This window comes from Dermacentor silvarum, chromosome 10 (genome assembly GCF_013339745.2).
Source record: "Dermacentor silvarum isolate Dsil-2018 chromosome 10, BIME_Dsil_1.4, whole genome shotgun sequence".
Classification (NCBI taxonomy): domain Eukaryota; kingdom Metazoa; phylum Arthropoda; class Arachnida; order Ixodida; family Ixodidae; genus Dermacentor; species Dermacentor silvarum.
Window position 1 is genome coordinate 77433549 of NC_051163.1, and position 13082 is coordinate 77446630.

Sequence of the window (13082 nt, forward strand, 5' to 3'; positions counted from 1 at the left end):
GAGCGGCGGGCTCGACGGCCGGGAAGCGTCCTCATGAAGAAGACGGCGTGAAACAGCAGCCTGCAGGCGAAGGCGACGAGCCTCCGCCGAAGGCACCGGGTGTCAGACGTTCGACGCTAAAGCAACGGCCGAACCTTCCGGTCGATGAGCGGCAGGCGGGGAAACCGCCTCCGTAGCAGCGCTGGGTCCAGGTCGACGTGAGCGCCGGTTGCTGGTCGACCGGCGTCAAGCGATTCCGGCAGTCGTGAGGAAAGCTGCGCCGACCGTGAAGGTAGGCACCATGCAGACTGAGACGTTTTTTTTTTTTTTAGAGATGGCTATTAATCTCAGTACTCCACTTCGTGTAGCGACCTTGAACGTCAGAGGGATGGGAGCAAGAAGGCGACAGTACCAGCTTAATCGCCTCCTGCTAGATAACGATATTGATATAGTCGCTGTACAGGAGTCGAAAATAGAGAGTCAGGAGCAAACCGACCGCATGGTGTCCTCCTTTCAAGCAAACTTTTATGTGTGTGTCTGTCACTCTGTTGGGGCGTCGGGTGGATGCCTAATATTCATCCGTAACGCGTTAGGAATAACCGTAAAGTCGGTCTTTGCCTGCCCAAGTGGTCGTCTTCTGGTTACTGATTTCACGTTTTCAAATTTATGTTGGCGCATTGTTTGTGTATATGCTCCCAATGTAGAAAGCGAGAGTCAACTTTTCTTTGTCCCTTGAGCCATGGTTGAACGTTGACAAGATCTTGCTTGTATTGGGGGACTTCAACTGTGTGTGCGCCGCAGTTGACAGAGTCAAGTGTAGGCCACTTATAGACAAGACCTCGGAAGTGTTGAACACACTTGTTCACGATTATGGTCTCGATGATGTTGGCAGTGTGTTCTCTACTGGGACCCACCCAGAATTCACGCGTTTTCAGCGGGAGAGTCATGCTAGACTTGACCGGATGTATGTGTCTGTTGATCTTGTGCCCCTATGCTCTAGCTATGATGTTAAACCTGTGCCTTTCAGCGATCATTGCCTTGTGAGTGCCACTTTAGGAATAAAGGGCAGGAAATCGCGTTTTAACTGGCTCTTATGGAAACTGAATGCAAAACTTCTGGAAGATGAAGGGTTTATTTTGCGAGTTCAGATCGAGCTAGACAAAATGCTAGATGCGCAGCCTGCTAGCTTTGCAGTTGAATGGGAAGGATTCAAAAGAGTGGCTAAAAATGAAAGCTATAGAAAAGTGCAGTGTAGCTCGTTATAAAGAGAAAGAAAAAGAACTGAATGGGCAACTTGAATGGCTGCTGAGCATGGAAAGTAGCGCGCCTGCAAATTTCACTTAAGAAATACGAGAAGTGAAATGTGAGCTCGAAAGAATCGACGCAGACAGATACAGAGCCGCCGTTATACGCGCAAGGTCCGAAAAATTGGGGGTTGGCGAAACGCCAACAACGCGAGCGCTATCAGACGAAAAAAGATACGCTTGCAAGAAAGAGATTAGGAGCATCCTGTATGACGGCCGAATTACAGAAGGTACTTAATGCATTCAGAGCGCTTTAGCCGAACACTTCGCTGAACTTCTTAGCAATAAACTCAAGACCATAGACGGCTTTCATGTAGACTTTTTAAGACATATGCCAACTCTAGATGACGAAATTAAAGAGCTTCTTGAACTGCCTATAACATTGCGGGAGATAGAGAAAGCGATAGACGACCTACCATCTGGGAAAGCCGCTGGGCCAGACGGGCTAAGTACAGCTTTCTTTGAAACCTTTAAGCATTCTGTTGCACATTACATGCTCCATGTGCTTGACTGAGCCTTACGAACGCAAGCAGGTTCCACTGTCTTTCTCTACTTCCTCACATTGTTCTGATTCCGAAGACTGACGATCCCGGAAAACGCCTGTTGGTGGGGTCATATCGAACCGATTAGCCTCACTAACGTCGACTACAAAGTCTTTATGAAGGTTTTAGCAAAACGACTGCAGTCTGTGATCACGAAATTGTTTGGTCTCACCAGACGTGCGGCATTAAAGGCCGTAGCATCGCCACAAATATACACGTTGCACGCAGCGTATTAGAGTGTGTTGATGCACTTGGCAGTCAGATAGCAATGATGCAGCTCGACTTGGCAAAAGCCTTTGACCATGTTTCTCACGAAATACTGTTGTCCATTCTGGAACACTGCAACCTTGGTTGCGTTATAGTAGAAAGCGAAAAAATGGCCTACAAGAACTGTACGACCCGCATCATAGTTAATGGCGAACTCACTTACAGACTCACTGTACGTTCTTCAGTAAGGCAGGGATGCCCGCTTTCCCCCTTGCTTTTCGCAGTTTATTTAGAGCTGCTCTGCCTGGCAATTATCAACTCTGATAATATTTCGGGTTACAGGCTGCAGTCGTCGCATGTGAAAGTACTCGCGTATGCAGATGATATAGCGGTGTTTTGTGCAGACAGAGAGAGCATCTGTAAAGTCACGAGTGTGGTGGAAAAAGTTTGTGTTTAGACTGGAAGTAAAATTAATTGGGAAAAAAGCTCCGGTTTTTGGCATGGTGAATGGGACGTAGCACCGGATTCTTTTTCTCGACTACGATGGTCTACCTCGCCAACGCGATATCTAGGAATGCCCCTGGAATGTTATCGGGATCCCAGCTCGTACTGGAAAGAAGAAACTTTGAGAGTGAAAGAGAAAGCGGACGCGTGGCAAGGGAGGCAGCTGTCAATGTTTTCCCGTGCCTCTATCTGCAATATTTTTTTTTTATTTCGAAGCTATGGTATGTCATGAATGTACTGTGTGCGACGCGGACAGCGGTTCAAAAAATGCATCGTGTTTTTGCTGCTTTTATTTGGGTGTCCACTTGGGAAAGAACCAGCCGAACTAACCTTTCTGTTTCATTTAAAAGCGGAGGCCTTGGCCTAGTGCACTTATTTTTGCGGCAAGTAGTTTCGCGATTTATGTTCCTACGTGATCAAAGTGATCCCTTTCTAAGAACTGTTATGCAAGTGCGCTTACAGAGGCTGCTCCCTGGAAGAATAGTCTCATGTGAGAACATGTATGGAGTGGTGACAGGCTACTTGCGCGAGGTTGTCCTTCGTGCAAGATGTTGGAAGTACGATTTACCCCTGACTACCTATGCAATGTTAATAAGAAAAATCTGTACAAAGCGCTTGTTGACGTGATGTTGCCGATACCCTTTTACCGGTCACCACACTGCGGAGGTCCAGGGCAAGTTATTCTTAAACGAGTTAGAAAGATGGCCGTTAGACCTGCAGTAAAAACATTCTTTTTTAAACTGCACTCCGGTACGCTGCCTGTCAAAACCTGGCTGCATGATAAAGGGATATTCGTGCCATAGACAACAAACTGTTTGTTATGCAGGGAGCCCGAGACAGTTGAACATGTTTTCTTAGAATGCTGGGATCCCATTTTTTATTGGGATGTGCTTCAGAGAACGATTAAAAAAGAGCTCCCCTTAAACCCGTACGGCATCCGGTTCTTACCAGTTGAAAACGAAGATGTGCTCTACGATTTAATCATGCTCCTTGGCCTCCACAGTCTGTGGAAAACACGAATGCAGGTGCGACACGCCGACATCTCGTTCTACACATGAAAACTTTATCGAGAGTGTTGTTTATATTCGTGAATGTTTCAGGGCGCAGCCTGATCCACCAGAGTGGATACCGCTGCTTGATGATTTGGTGCAACTGAAAAGATTTTAGCTCCGCAAGCGTCAGCTCAAGTGTAGCTGAGGTGTTTTTATCTTTTGTGCTTTGTATTTCCAAGTCCGAGAAGGCAATAAAAAATCAGGCGTGGTCTAGTGGCTAGGATACTTTGCTTTCAGCCAGGAGGCCCGGGTTCGATTCCCGGTGTCGGAAGTGTCCGGTCTCATGGACTAACAGGTATTACTATGATATTTGTAGTCCGAGTTCCAATCTCGGTGAGACTTGTTGCTCTTTTTTATTCCCAGTGCATCAACAGTGCTTAGTCAGATGAAGCTGCACTGCTTGAGCGTATCCCGTATCCGCCGTGGTCTGATTCCACTTCCTGCCACCGTTTTGTACGGTCGTGGGTAACATGGGCTCTGAATGAGCCCATATTACCATGTCGGTTGTGATGCGCCGCCCGGTGGTGGGCCGACGCAGGAGCGGTGGTCGCCACGCGCTGCCTACCGTCTGCGTTGAAGCCGACGGCGACACCCGGTGAGCCGGCGCCTACGGCGGGGCAGCCTGCGGCTCTCCCTGTCGAGGTGTTGCTGGGCACACCTGCTGCGGGATCGGAGCGGTAACTCTCCGGAGCGCCGTGCGCAGAACTGTGCTGATCGGACTCACCGCAGGCATAGGGAAGTGGGCCGAAAGCAACTGTCAGAGCTGCGCTCCATGCAGGCCAGGACTACTTCTTGATGCCTTCGTAGTTTTCCCATGCCTTGGCGGCACCGCAAAGTCGTTTTGTCGCAACCAGCCTTCTTTTTTGTTCTGGCCAAGCATGACGATCACCCAAGGCATTGATAGTTGCAAGCCAAAGGATCACGTCGTTTTGAAAGCCGCGGGACGCTGGTATTTCCATGAAACCCGGTTGCAGGGAAGCGTGGACCCCAATGGGCCACGAAAATCCGGTGGACGTCCGATTTATATCCGAACGTCCACGTCCAGAGCCGGTTATCCCCAGGATTACCCAGGGACGTTGTGTTCCGGATATTTTGAACGTCCGTTTTGTTTTTAATCTCGAACGTCCTAAGGACATCTGCACTGGATTTTACACGGACGTGATGCTTCAGACGACAGAAGGACAGCCATGGGACATCGTCTATTTGATTATTTTTCAATAGTTGCTGCACTGCGTATAGTGCAAGCGACATCTGCAATGGACATCGCATAAATTCTCGATCGTGAATTCGTGAAGCCACGAAATTTCTACTAAGGTGTACTGCTGTATATCGCAGCACATTTTTTGCCAGTGCATAAAAAATAAAGGAGGCACTGTTTCGCGCCGATCAACCGTTTGTTTGTTTACAAGACGCCGGCGCCGCGAGAAACGAGCTACATTAACGCACCATAGTTGCCAGCATTACAACAAGAATGTACCAAAAACCAATACAAACTCAGTAATTTATGAAAACATATATCGTTATATAAGTAACTGCTCTCAGTGAAAATTGTTAATTTATTCATTTTATTCATATCTTGAACATAGGCGGTGATAATATCCAATCCCACCTGCAGCCACGGTGAGAGAGACTAGGGTGCCTCGATGCCCAGCGCCGCGGCGGCGCTGGCATCGAGGCACCCTAAGAGAGACAGAAGCACGTAGCCACCTAGTTATCAACATCATCAGCGTTGCATGGCTCCTTCGCGCCAAAAGCAACCAAAAGCCGCGTCTTTATCAAAGTTGGTTCTTGATTCCATGTCTTTATTCTATGAGCCGCGTTTTCTTCCTCCATGCTAAAGGACCTCTGAAAGCGCGCAAGTGCGAGCGCTAAGTCTCCGTTTGAACATCTGGGCCTTGTTTATCCATCTTGCAGACGTTAACTCAAGAAACAAAGGTGAGGAAAACTTGTACTTCAGGGCTGAACTTGGTTACGGGAAGTGGCGGGAAGATGCGCAAGCTTTCATAGGCGATGTAATCGGCTCATAGTTGTTTGTAGGGTCTGCATGTAAATATGGAGAGTGCTCGCGAAGGACGTATTGCAGTGAAGGCGTCGCGGGAGACGAGAAGAGTGCTTGAACTAATTGACCCTCTGCGTGTGAATTATGCCGGAATGCTCGCGGGCCAACACAAATGCCGTCTCCGATGCTCACGAGGAAGCTGAACAAAACATCATTTTACGCATTGAAGTACGAAAGTAACTGGAATGCCAATGCATTTCATCGCAAAGTTTGGGAATTATTATCCCGAAACTGGTGTCATCCTGATAATTCGTTCCAAGTAGATCCGCCTAGTTAACTGCACAGCTAGAATTTGTAAATTGCAATATGGGGGCCGTAATGTAATTAGTCAAAAACTGAATTAGTGATGTTTTAATTAGTCGATTATGCATTTCATTTTTTTGTGCTAGTAATGTCCGCCTCTTCGAGAAGACGAGCTCATGAACTAGAATTGTGCTATCTGCCACAGGTAACCTTTAAACATTTTTTAAAGTGTTCGCTGAAACACCCGATAGATATTTCTTTATTGTTGGCTACTGTGACTTCCAAGGTTACACATTGTGCAGTTATTATTATTATTTGTTTTGCAGATGTTCTCCAGCATATGCTGCGTCTCCTCAACACTATACGCTTAATGCTTCAGCAACAAGCAGAGAGTATCAATAAACTTTGTGAAATGCTATCATCCCCAGCAGTGACAACATGTGCACCACTAGTCAATCAACCGTTCAACTGCCTGCAAGAGCTGCTTGATTTTGACGCAAAGCTGACACAGGAAACCACCAGTACTTTGGTATGCTATAGATTGTTTTTTATATGGCCATATATAGGCTTTGTTCCACGCAAGATGTCTACTAGAATGCTGCTTGCAGTCCAAATATGTTAATTATTTGTGGGGCTGAATTTACCCATAACTTTCTTACTTATTTCTACACCTTGCACACTGTACAAGCGTCTGACACATGCTTTTTATGATTTCCCGGCAGGTTCGTGAATTTGTGCAGCTTGGCGGCAACAACGCAAACTGGGCGACGAAAAAGAATTCTTGGATACTGTTTGACTGACGAGCTTGCTGCACAATTTTCTTGGCTTGGTTGGAAAGGGAAGCATAGCTCTTCAGCCCTAAATACTGCCAAAGTAGTAGCAGGTATGATAAACTTACAGTGGTTTATTGTGGTTTATAATTCTTTTTTTAACGACATAAGGCATACACTCTACTGGGAACTAATCATGGTTGGCATTTTACATTATTTGCAGTAAAATTATACAGACAAGTATTTTCAATTTACTGTAATTATTTTTTTTCAGAACTTTCCAAAAACATAATTAACATTTTGTCTAAATAGTGCTACCATTTTTCCTACAGCACTATCACAGAAGCGAACAAAATCGTCATGCAACCTATTCAAGATGGTGTCATACTTGAAATGAGTTGTACTTCCCAATGGGCAACGAAAGTCCGGTGGACATCCACTGGTCGGCCAGTTTTGGACATATGGATGTCCGTCGGAGATCCACAGAAATCCGCCAGATGTACTACGGACGTCCATAGGACGCTTATGCGCAAGAAAACAGGCAGTCCGTCGTACGTCCGATGGCTGCCAGAACCGTACATTCGGACGTTACAGGGACATGCAAAATCATGCACTTGGGCCTTTCAGTACATCCGTCGGACATCCACAGGAACACAGTTATTGAAGCTTGGGGATGTTAATCGGACATGCTTAATTTTAATTGCTTTAGCAGAGGTGTATATACAGGGTGTTTCATCTTAATTAGCTGCACCATATTTTTTAATTGCCTGTGGCAGATAGCACAATTATAATCCTTGATCTAAACAACTCGATGAGGCGGCCATTATTTCCACGAGAAATCAAAACGCCTAATGCAATAATTAACCTAATTACGCTAATTACCTTTTAAAATAATTATGTTACGCCACATCTTTCATTCTACGAATTATAGCCGCCGAGTTCGCAAGGCATATCCACTTTGCTAATTAATATCTTGAAACTGGTTCAGTCCTGAAAATTAATTCCAAGTGATACGCCTTGCGAACTCAACGGCTATAATTCATAGATTGAAAGATTTGCCGTAAAATAATTAAACGCCAATTAGCGTAATTATGTTAGATAGAAGTTCCTATTTTTTAATATAAGAAACACTTTCTGTGATAGCAAAGCAAGCTGCTGCTCTGATTGTCATTGTGCATATGGTATTGTGCTTAACTAAAATCATTTTACAGATATTGTGTTAATAAAGTTTGTGTTCATGTTGAAAAATGTGTACCAATTTGATGTAGATTCCCATGCAGATTTAAGATGAAAAAGCTGGGAAATCAGTGTACTGTTATAGCTAAGCTGAAGTAATTTTTGAGGTTGCTGTGATCGTCATTGTGTATGTAATTTCATGTCAAGAAAGTGTTTGTTCATATTAAAAAAGTGCATTGCAATGAAAAAATATGGATCACAGCCTGGATATACTGTGATACTTCCTTTTGCATGTGATGTCTTAGTTGCAACCACGACCTACTGAAATACTGACCTGCTCAGCTGGCGGCTCTCTATGGAGCCGCCTGCGCCCGGTCTCGTTCCAGACTCCGCCGCTAAGGGGGCGCTCGAGTTACCCCATCGGAGTGCCGGCGAATGCATGGTTGCGATAGGGCGTTGAGTGCTTCATCGAGCATGTCGTGCTTATATGTGGGCGTATTTTGACTTATTGTAATTATTGTTATTTTGAAAATGCTCATTAACACTTTAGTTAACATTTGAATGTGTTTATTTACAAAACCAGCGTCTAGTAAACGTGGCGTGCTAAACTTTAAGCACCTTTCGGGAGTTTGGTTTCATTGCAATTACTTTTTTGCGCGCCTCTTTTTCCGTCTTGTTGGCCATATAGTTTGTGAAAAATGGCCTGCTGAATTTCTCGAGGACGAGCTTTGCAAACATTTTTGTGTGCTCTTCCGTAGAGCCTTCGTGTTTGAACAGCCTATTCTGCGTAGTTGCTGGGAGGACAGTTGTCACAAATAGTGACATTGGTTTCTTTTGGTGAATTGACAGTGGGGCAAAAGCTTCAGCGGCTTCTTCAAGCGCGCATATAAAGGAAAGGAATTCTTGTCGCGGGTACGAGAGTCCACCTCTGTCCACATTAAAGATCACTGCAGTCGCTGGGCTAGAAGAGCGTGGAGCCTTGATGTTTTGCACGCACTGCTGGCATGTAAGTGAGTCTTCTGTGGCTTTTACTAAGAAGCCGGCGATTAGACCTAGCGTGCTAGTCTTGATGCCTGGAAGCGGGGGACCTGAAAAAAAAATAAGAGCAGGGAAAGGTTGCATATCGGAATGAACAGTGAATAAAGGGCATGTTGCGCGCGTCTGATCAGCGAAGATTTGAATTTTAAAAGGCAATAATTAATGAAACTTAGTACAATATGCGTTCCTTTGTTTCCACGCCTGTCGCACTGTATACATTCTTGTGGAGAACGTATTATTGGCACCTTGTCGCTTACTGCATAAAATATTTGCTAATACTCTCTTACGATCCAGCTAGTGAGCACGTGCAGGGGCTTTACGAACGACGCCGTATATACGTGTTTCTAACGCGCGCGCCCTGACCACAGCTAGTACAGGAATGCTTTTGCACAGTTTCCCGTCAAGATGCGGCTAGGCATTGCGCTTTGCCGAAGTTATATTTATCAAAGCACATTTGCGTGGTCAGACAAGAACGTTGGAGCTGCCGCGCGCCGCTTGATTAAGGCGCGTAGTTCAAAAGACCTACACAGCACACAATTGCAACGCGCTTGCAGGTACAGCCTCCCGCATTTTTAACCATATCGCGCCAGCGTCCATCACGCGTCATTGTAGCGCCTTTAAGCGGCGATAATCAGCGAGACCGGCAGGAGTACTCTCAAGCGCACTAAGCACTTTCCTGTGCAAGAGTCGTCTAATGCGATGTTCCCTTCAGGACGGCGCACGACCATATTGTAGTGTTCTCGCGCGATATAGTTAAAAGTACGAGAGGCTGTGCGTTTACGTCACGCACCGGCTGAACTCTGTAGAGCTGCAAGGTGAGGACGCATGGCGATTTGGATGTCCTCAACAGAAGCCTTTACGTGCTCTCTGCTCGGTGTTGCCACTTCCAACTGAAGGCTGTTATATGATGTGCTTGGGCCTGTTGTGGCGACGGTTGCCGAAGTTTCTTCTTCAACCTGATAGTGTGCTATAGGCATGTTTTCTTCACGTTGTGGCAGTGTTCCTAGCTGTCTTATTTGCTGTTGTGGCTGCATTTCTAATGAATTTGGTGATGGCAAGGAAGGTGGAGTGGTCCCTTGCGTTTGGGCTGTCTGTAAGCTCAGTGGAAGATGGCACGAGCCAAGAAGGCCTACAGTTCGTTCTGTGCTACCGCTTGCAGATGAATGAATGATGCCCATGGCTAGCACTTTCTGCAGTGATGACAGCGCTGCACGAGCATCCGTTTGATCATTCGATCCATTTAGCTGGCGGACAGTGGAGAAGAGGGCTTCTACAGGATCGCTCGAGAACTTCGCTGTGAGGACGTATACGAAGCCCGAACGAAGGAGGAACTTTGTCGACTCCACAGTTGACCGTGTCGTTATTTGGAGTGCTTCATACGTTTCCAGTGAAATGAAGGCACGCTTGTCAGGCGCTGTTTCTTTCCAGGCCGCAAAAAACGGCAGAAACTCGTTCTCCAGCCAGGATAACCTGAAATAATTAAGGTTAACAATGCATAAAACGACATTGTTTCCTAATATAACTTTAGCTACCTGTCGTCATCACATGAGCTGAATGGCATCCGATCAGGGTCTCTGGTGATCACATAGAAAGTGGTGCTCCTTATGTTATGGATTGTGAACCACTTGTGTATCATTTCCATGAAACGGATCGTCGGCAGGCTGTCCTCGAACCCTAAAACGCCGAATCTCCTTCCATACTGTTGCAGATAACGCAGTGTAGCTGTGACCTGAAGAAAAAAAATAAAAATAAAAGGGCCGGCGTGGCTTCCGTTAACGTACGTTTTACGTCGACAAAATACTGACTTTATGATATCTCGCTAGTTCAATCATTCTTCGCGTTCTGTGATGCATATTAATACAGACCTCTGGCGAAAATACGTCGAGAGCTCTCCTGACGTTCATCTTCTCGAAGTTCGTAGGAAACACGTGCTTCCTTGTGAGGCGCCGGACTAGCTTGAATGCGTTCTGTCTTTCAATAATGTCAACCAACATCCTCAGATACTTGGGGCTATAATATTCCCCTCCATTGCAAAGGAAACGGTTTGGTGCCAGGAGCTGATTACGCACGTTTTTCAGTATGTGACAGTGGTCAAAAGCCAGGAACAGCCTCCTGTTGTCGTTCATGGGGTGCCTGCAATGAGTGAAAAACCTCGCAACTGAATTAAAGGTCAATCAACGGAAAAAAGTTTCTTCGAAAGCACAATCCCAGCTTGAACTTATGTGTATGGGAAAGCTGCCTTCCGGAATTACCGACTTAGCATATGTAGCTTAGCTTCAACAGATTTAAAAGAACGAGAGGACACTTACGGCACCACTGGTTGTATTGCCCCGTTGCTCAGTATTGAGAACATTCTGCAGTTGGAAGAGTGATTATCTGCTACAAGTCTGACGACCTCAAAGCCAGCATCTTCAACGGACCTAATGACACGCATCGTCAAATGATGAAGCTGTTCTCCTGTGGTCGACCTCGTGAAGTAGTAGCCAACTGGAATGCTAAAGATTGCGTGAGTGCATAATGTTAAACACCTAAATTACGATCATGAACACAAACTCAGCAGTTTTCTCATAATCGAGAGAAATCTATGGCGGAATATCTTACGTGTAATGGGTGGACAGCCCAACGAACACGAAGGCGAGTAGATGGGTGGCGAGTTCATTTTCCATTCCCAACGCCTTTTCTAGCCCTCCCATTTCCACAAGACCGTGCACGCGGTCGGCTTTTTTTTCGTATGTTGCTACTTGTTTGATGGACATCTCGTCGACAACAAGAGATCCTTTTTTCTCCTAAAAGTGAAATACAGTCACGGCAAAGGCTGTAGTGATACTGAAGCATTCTGGCAGGGTATAGCCAGAAATTTTACGTACGCGATCAGTCAAGAAGGTCGACTCTTGATGTAGCCGTTGTTTTATCAGCGAGGAAACGACCTCCCCGCGGCAAGCTCCTATATACCTCTTTAAGGTCGATCGGCTGGGGAGTGTCAGGCATCCAGACTCGCGCAGTATCTCGTAGCCACAGGGAGACTTTGCGTGCCATAATACGGCTTGTCGTATTGTGGCCTCAGACCACTTGTGGTGCTTTGTGTTTAGACATGAAAGTTGTTCGCTGAGAAATAGTGCTTTGGTGTCGTTTTCCTTCAGCTTGTCCTGGAAACAGGAATAATGAATACCAACGATCTCATGGAAATTGCAAGCAGCGCGCGTATCGTCCACACATTGACAAATTCGTTCACACATTGCCAAGTATACCTGAAGTACTGCAGCGTTGGCCATTTCTGAAAGTAACTTTACCTCCGCAACTTCATGTTTTAGCTGAGCAACCTGCGCTCTTAAAGCTGCATTCTTCTTTGTCAGTCTTACGCATTTCCGCCGCAATGTTTTTGTTGAAGTGACCATGAGTCGCAGCTTTCTTATCGTTATATTTGTTTGTGCTGTCAGAGAGCGTCGCACGTTCCTTTGTGTGTCGTCAGGTAAGGTCGCAGAAAGTTCCGAACATTCTGATTGTGACGGAAGAGGCAAAGCCTCTGGAGATTGTGCCGGAATGGTGTTTTCAGCCGATGGGCCGTCGCTTGGTGACAGGCTCTGTTCCAACGGTACCACAGCCGAAGGCACTTTTTTCCTGCAGAAAAATTATAGCCATATTGTACTTCGTTCCACTTCCTTTTATTAACTGAGTCTGTCGGCTAGACATGGTGGGGCATGAAGCCTTCTATGTTTTGAACTGTCTCACCTTTTTTTCTTTTGGCTTTCTGCATGCTCCTGAGCATTTGTGCGTTTCAAAGTGCGACGCGCTTTTGGTACGGGAGACACCATGTAGCTCGGATACAACGGAAATACTGAAGGCACTGCATCAGACTTCAGTTTCTTTATCCGCAGTCCCGGACGGAAATCATCTGCAGTGAAATGAAGACTGCACACCTTGGATCTGTCCTTTGGGAACCAAAAGTCATTGTTGGGGCCTTTAAAGAAACAAAGAAAAAGCACGTGCAAGTAATAAATAATGTTAATTAAACATGCATTTGTATCTTTCTTCTGCGTTACAACTTATTACGTGGGAATTAGTTATAGAAGTATTTCATGCAACTCTTGCCCGGTATATGAACGTATTGTAATATGACACCATCTTCGCCAAAGAAGACCACACATTAAAGCTAAATGTTTGAGTCTCTCTTAATTATTAATCACACGACACGTGTAATTTTATACTGT

At 45.7% G+C, this 13082-nt stretch overlaps 2 protein-coding genes across 2 annotated transcripts; both read right to left on the bottom strand.

Moving 5' to 3' along the window:
* Window positions 1-8387: 8387 nt before the first annotated feature.
* On the bottom strand, window positions 8388-9028 carry LOC125940666 (uncharacterized). The gene has a single exon (XM_049657093.1). The coding sequence runs from the start codon at window positions 8956-8958 to the stop codon at window positions 8440-8442; it is 519 nt and encodes a 172-aa protein (XP_049513050.1). The 5' UTR covers window positions 8959-9028; the 3' UTR covers window positions 8388-8439.
* A 346-nt stretch (window positions 9029-9374) lies between these two features.
* LOC125941048 (uncharacterized) lies at window positions 9375-12146 on the bottom strand. Its single transcript, XM_049657962.1, has 7 exons — window positions 12123-12146; window positions 11742-12020; window positions 11476-11660; window positions 11184-11369; window positions 10740-11007; window positions 10407-10603; window positions 9375-10344 (listed from the first exon to the last, which is right to left on the bottom strand). Exons 1-7 carry the CDS (start codon window positions 12144-12146, stop codon window positions 9657-9659), a joined length of 1827 nt encoding a protein of 608 aa, XP_049513919.1. The 3' UTR covers window positions 9375-9656.
* Window positions 12147-13082: the final 936 nt, after the last annotated feature.

Coding starts and splice junctions, on each gene's coding strand:
- LOC125940666 (XM_049657093.1), bottom strand. CDS start 8,958: ATGCAACCTTTCCCTGCTCTTATTTTTTTTTCAGGTCCCCCGCTTCCA.
- LOC125941048 (XM_049657962.1), bottom strand. CDS start 12,146: ATGGCCAACGCTGCAGTACTTCAG. Junction 11,370..11,475: donor GGGCTGTCCACCCATTACAC/GTAAGATATTCC, acceptor CGCAATCTTTAG/CATTCCAGTTGGCTACTACT. Junction 10,604..10,739: donor TCGACGTATTTTCGCCAGAG/GTCTGTATTAAT, acceptor TTTTTTCTTCAG/GTCACAGCTACACTGCGTTA.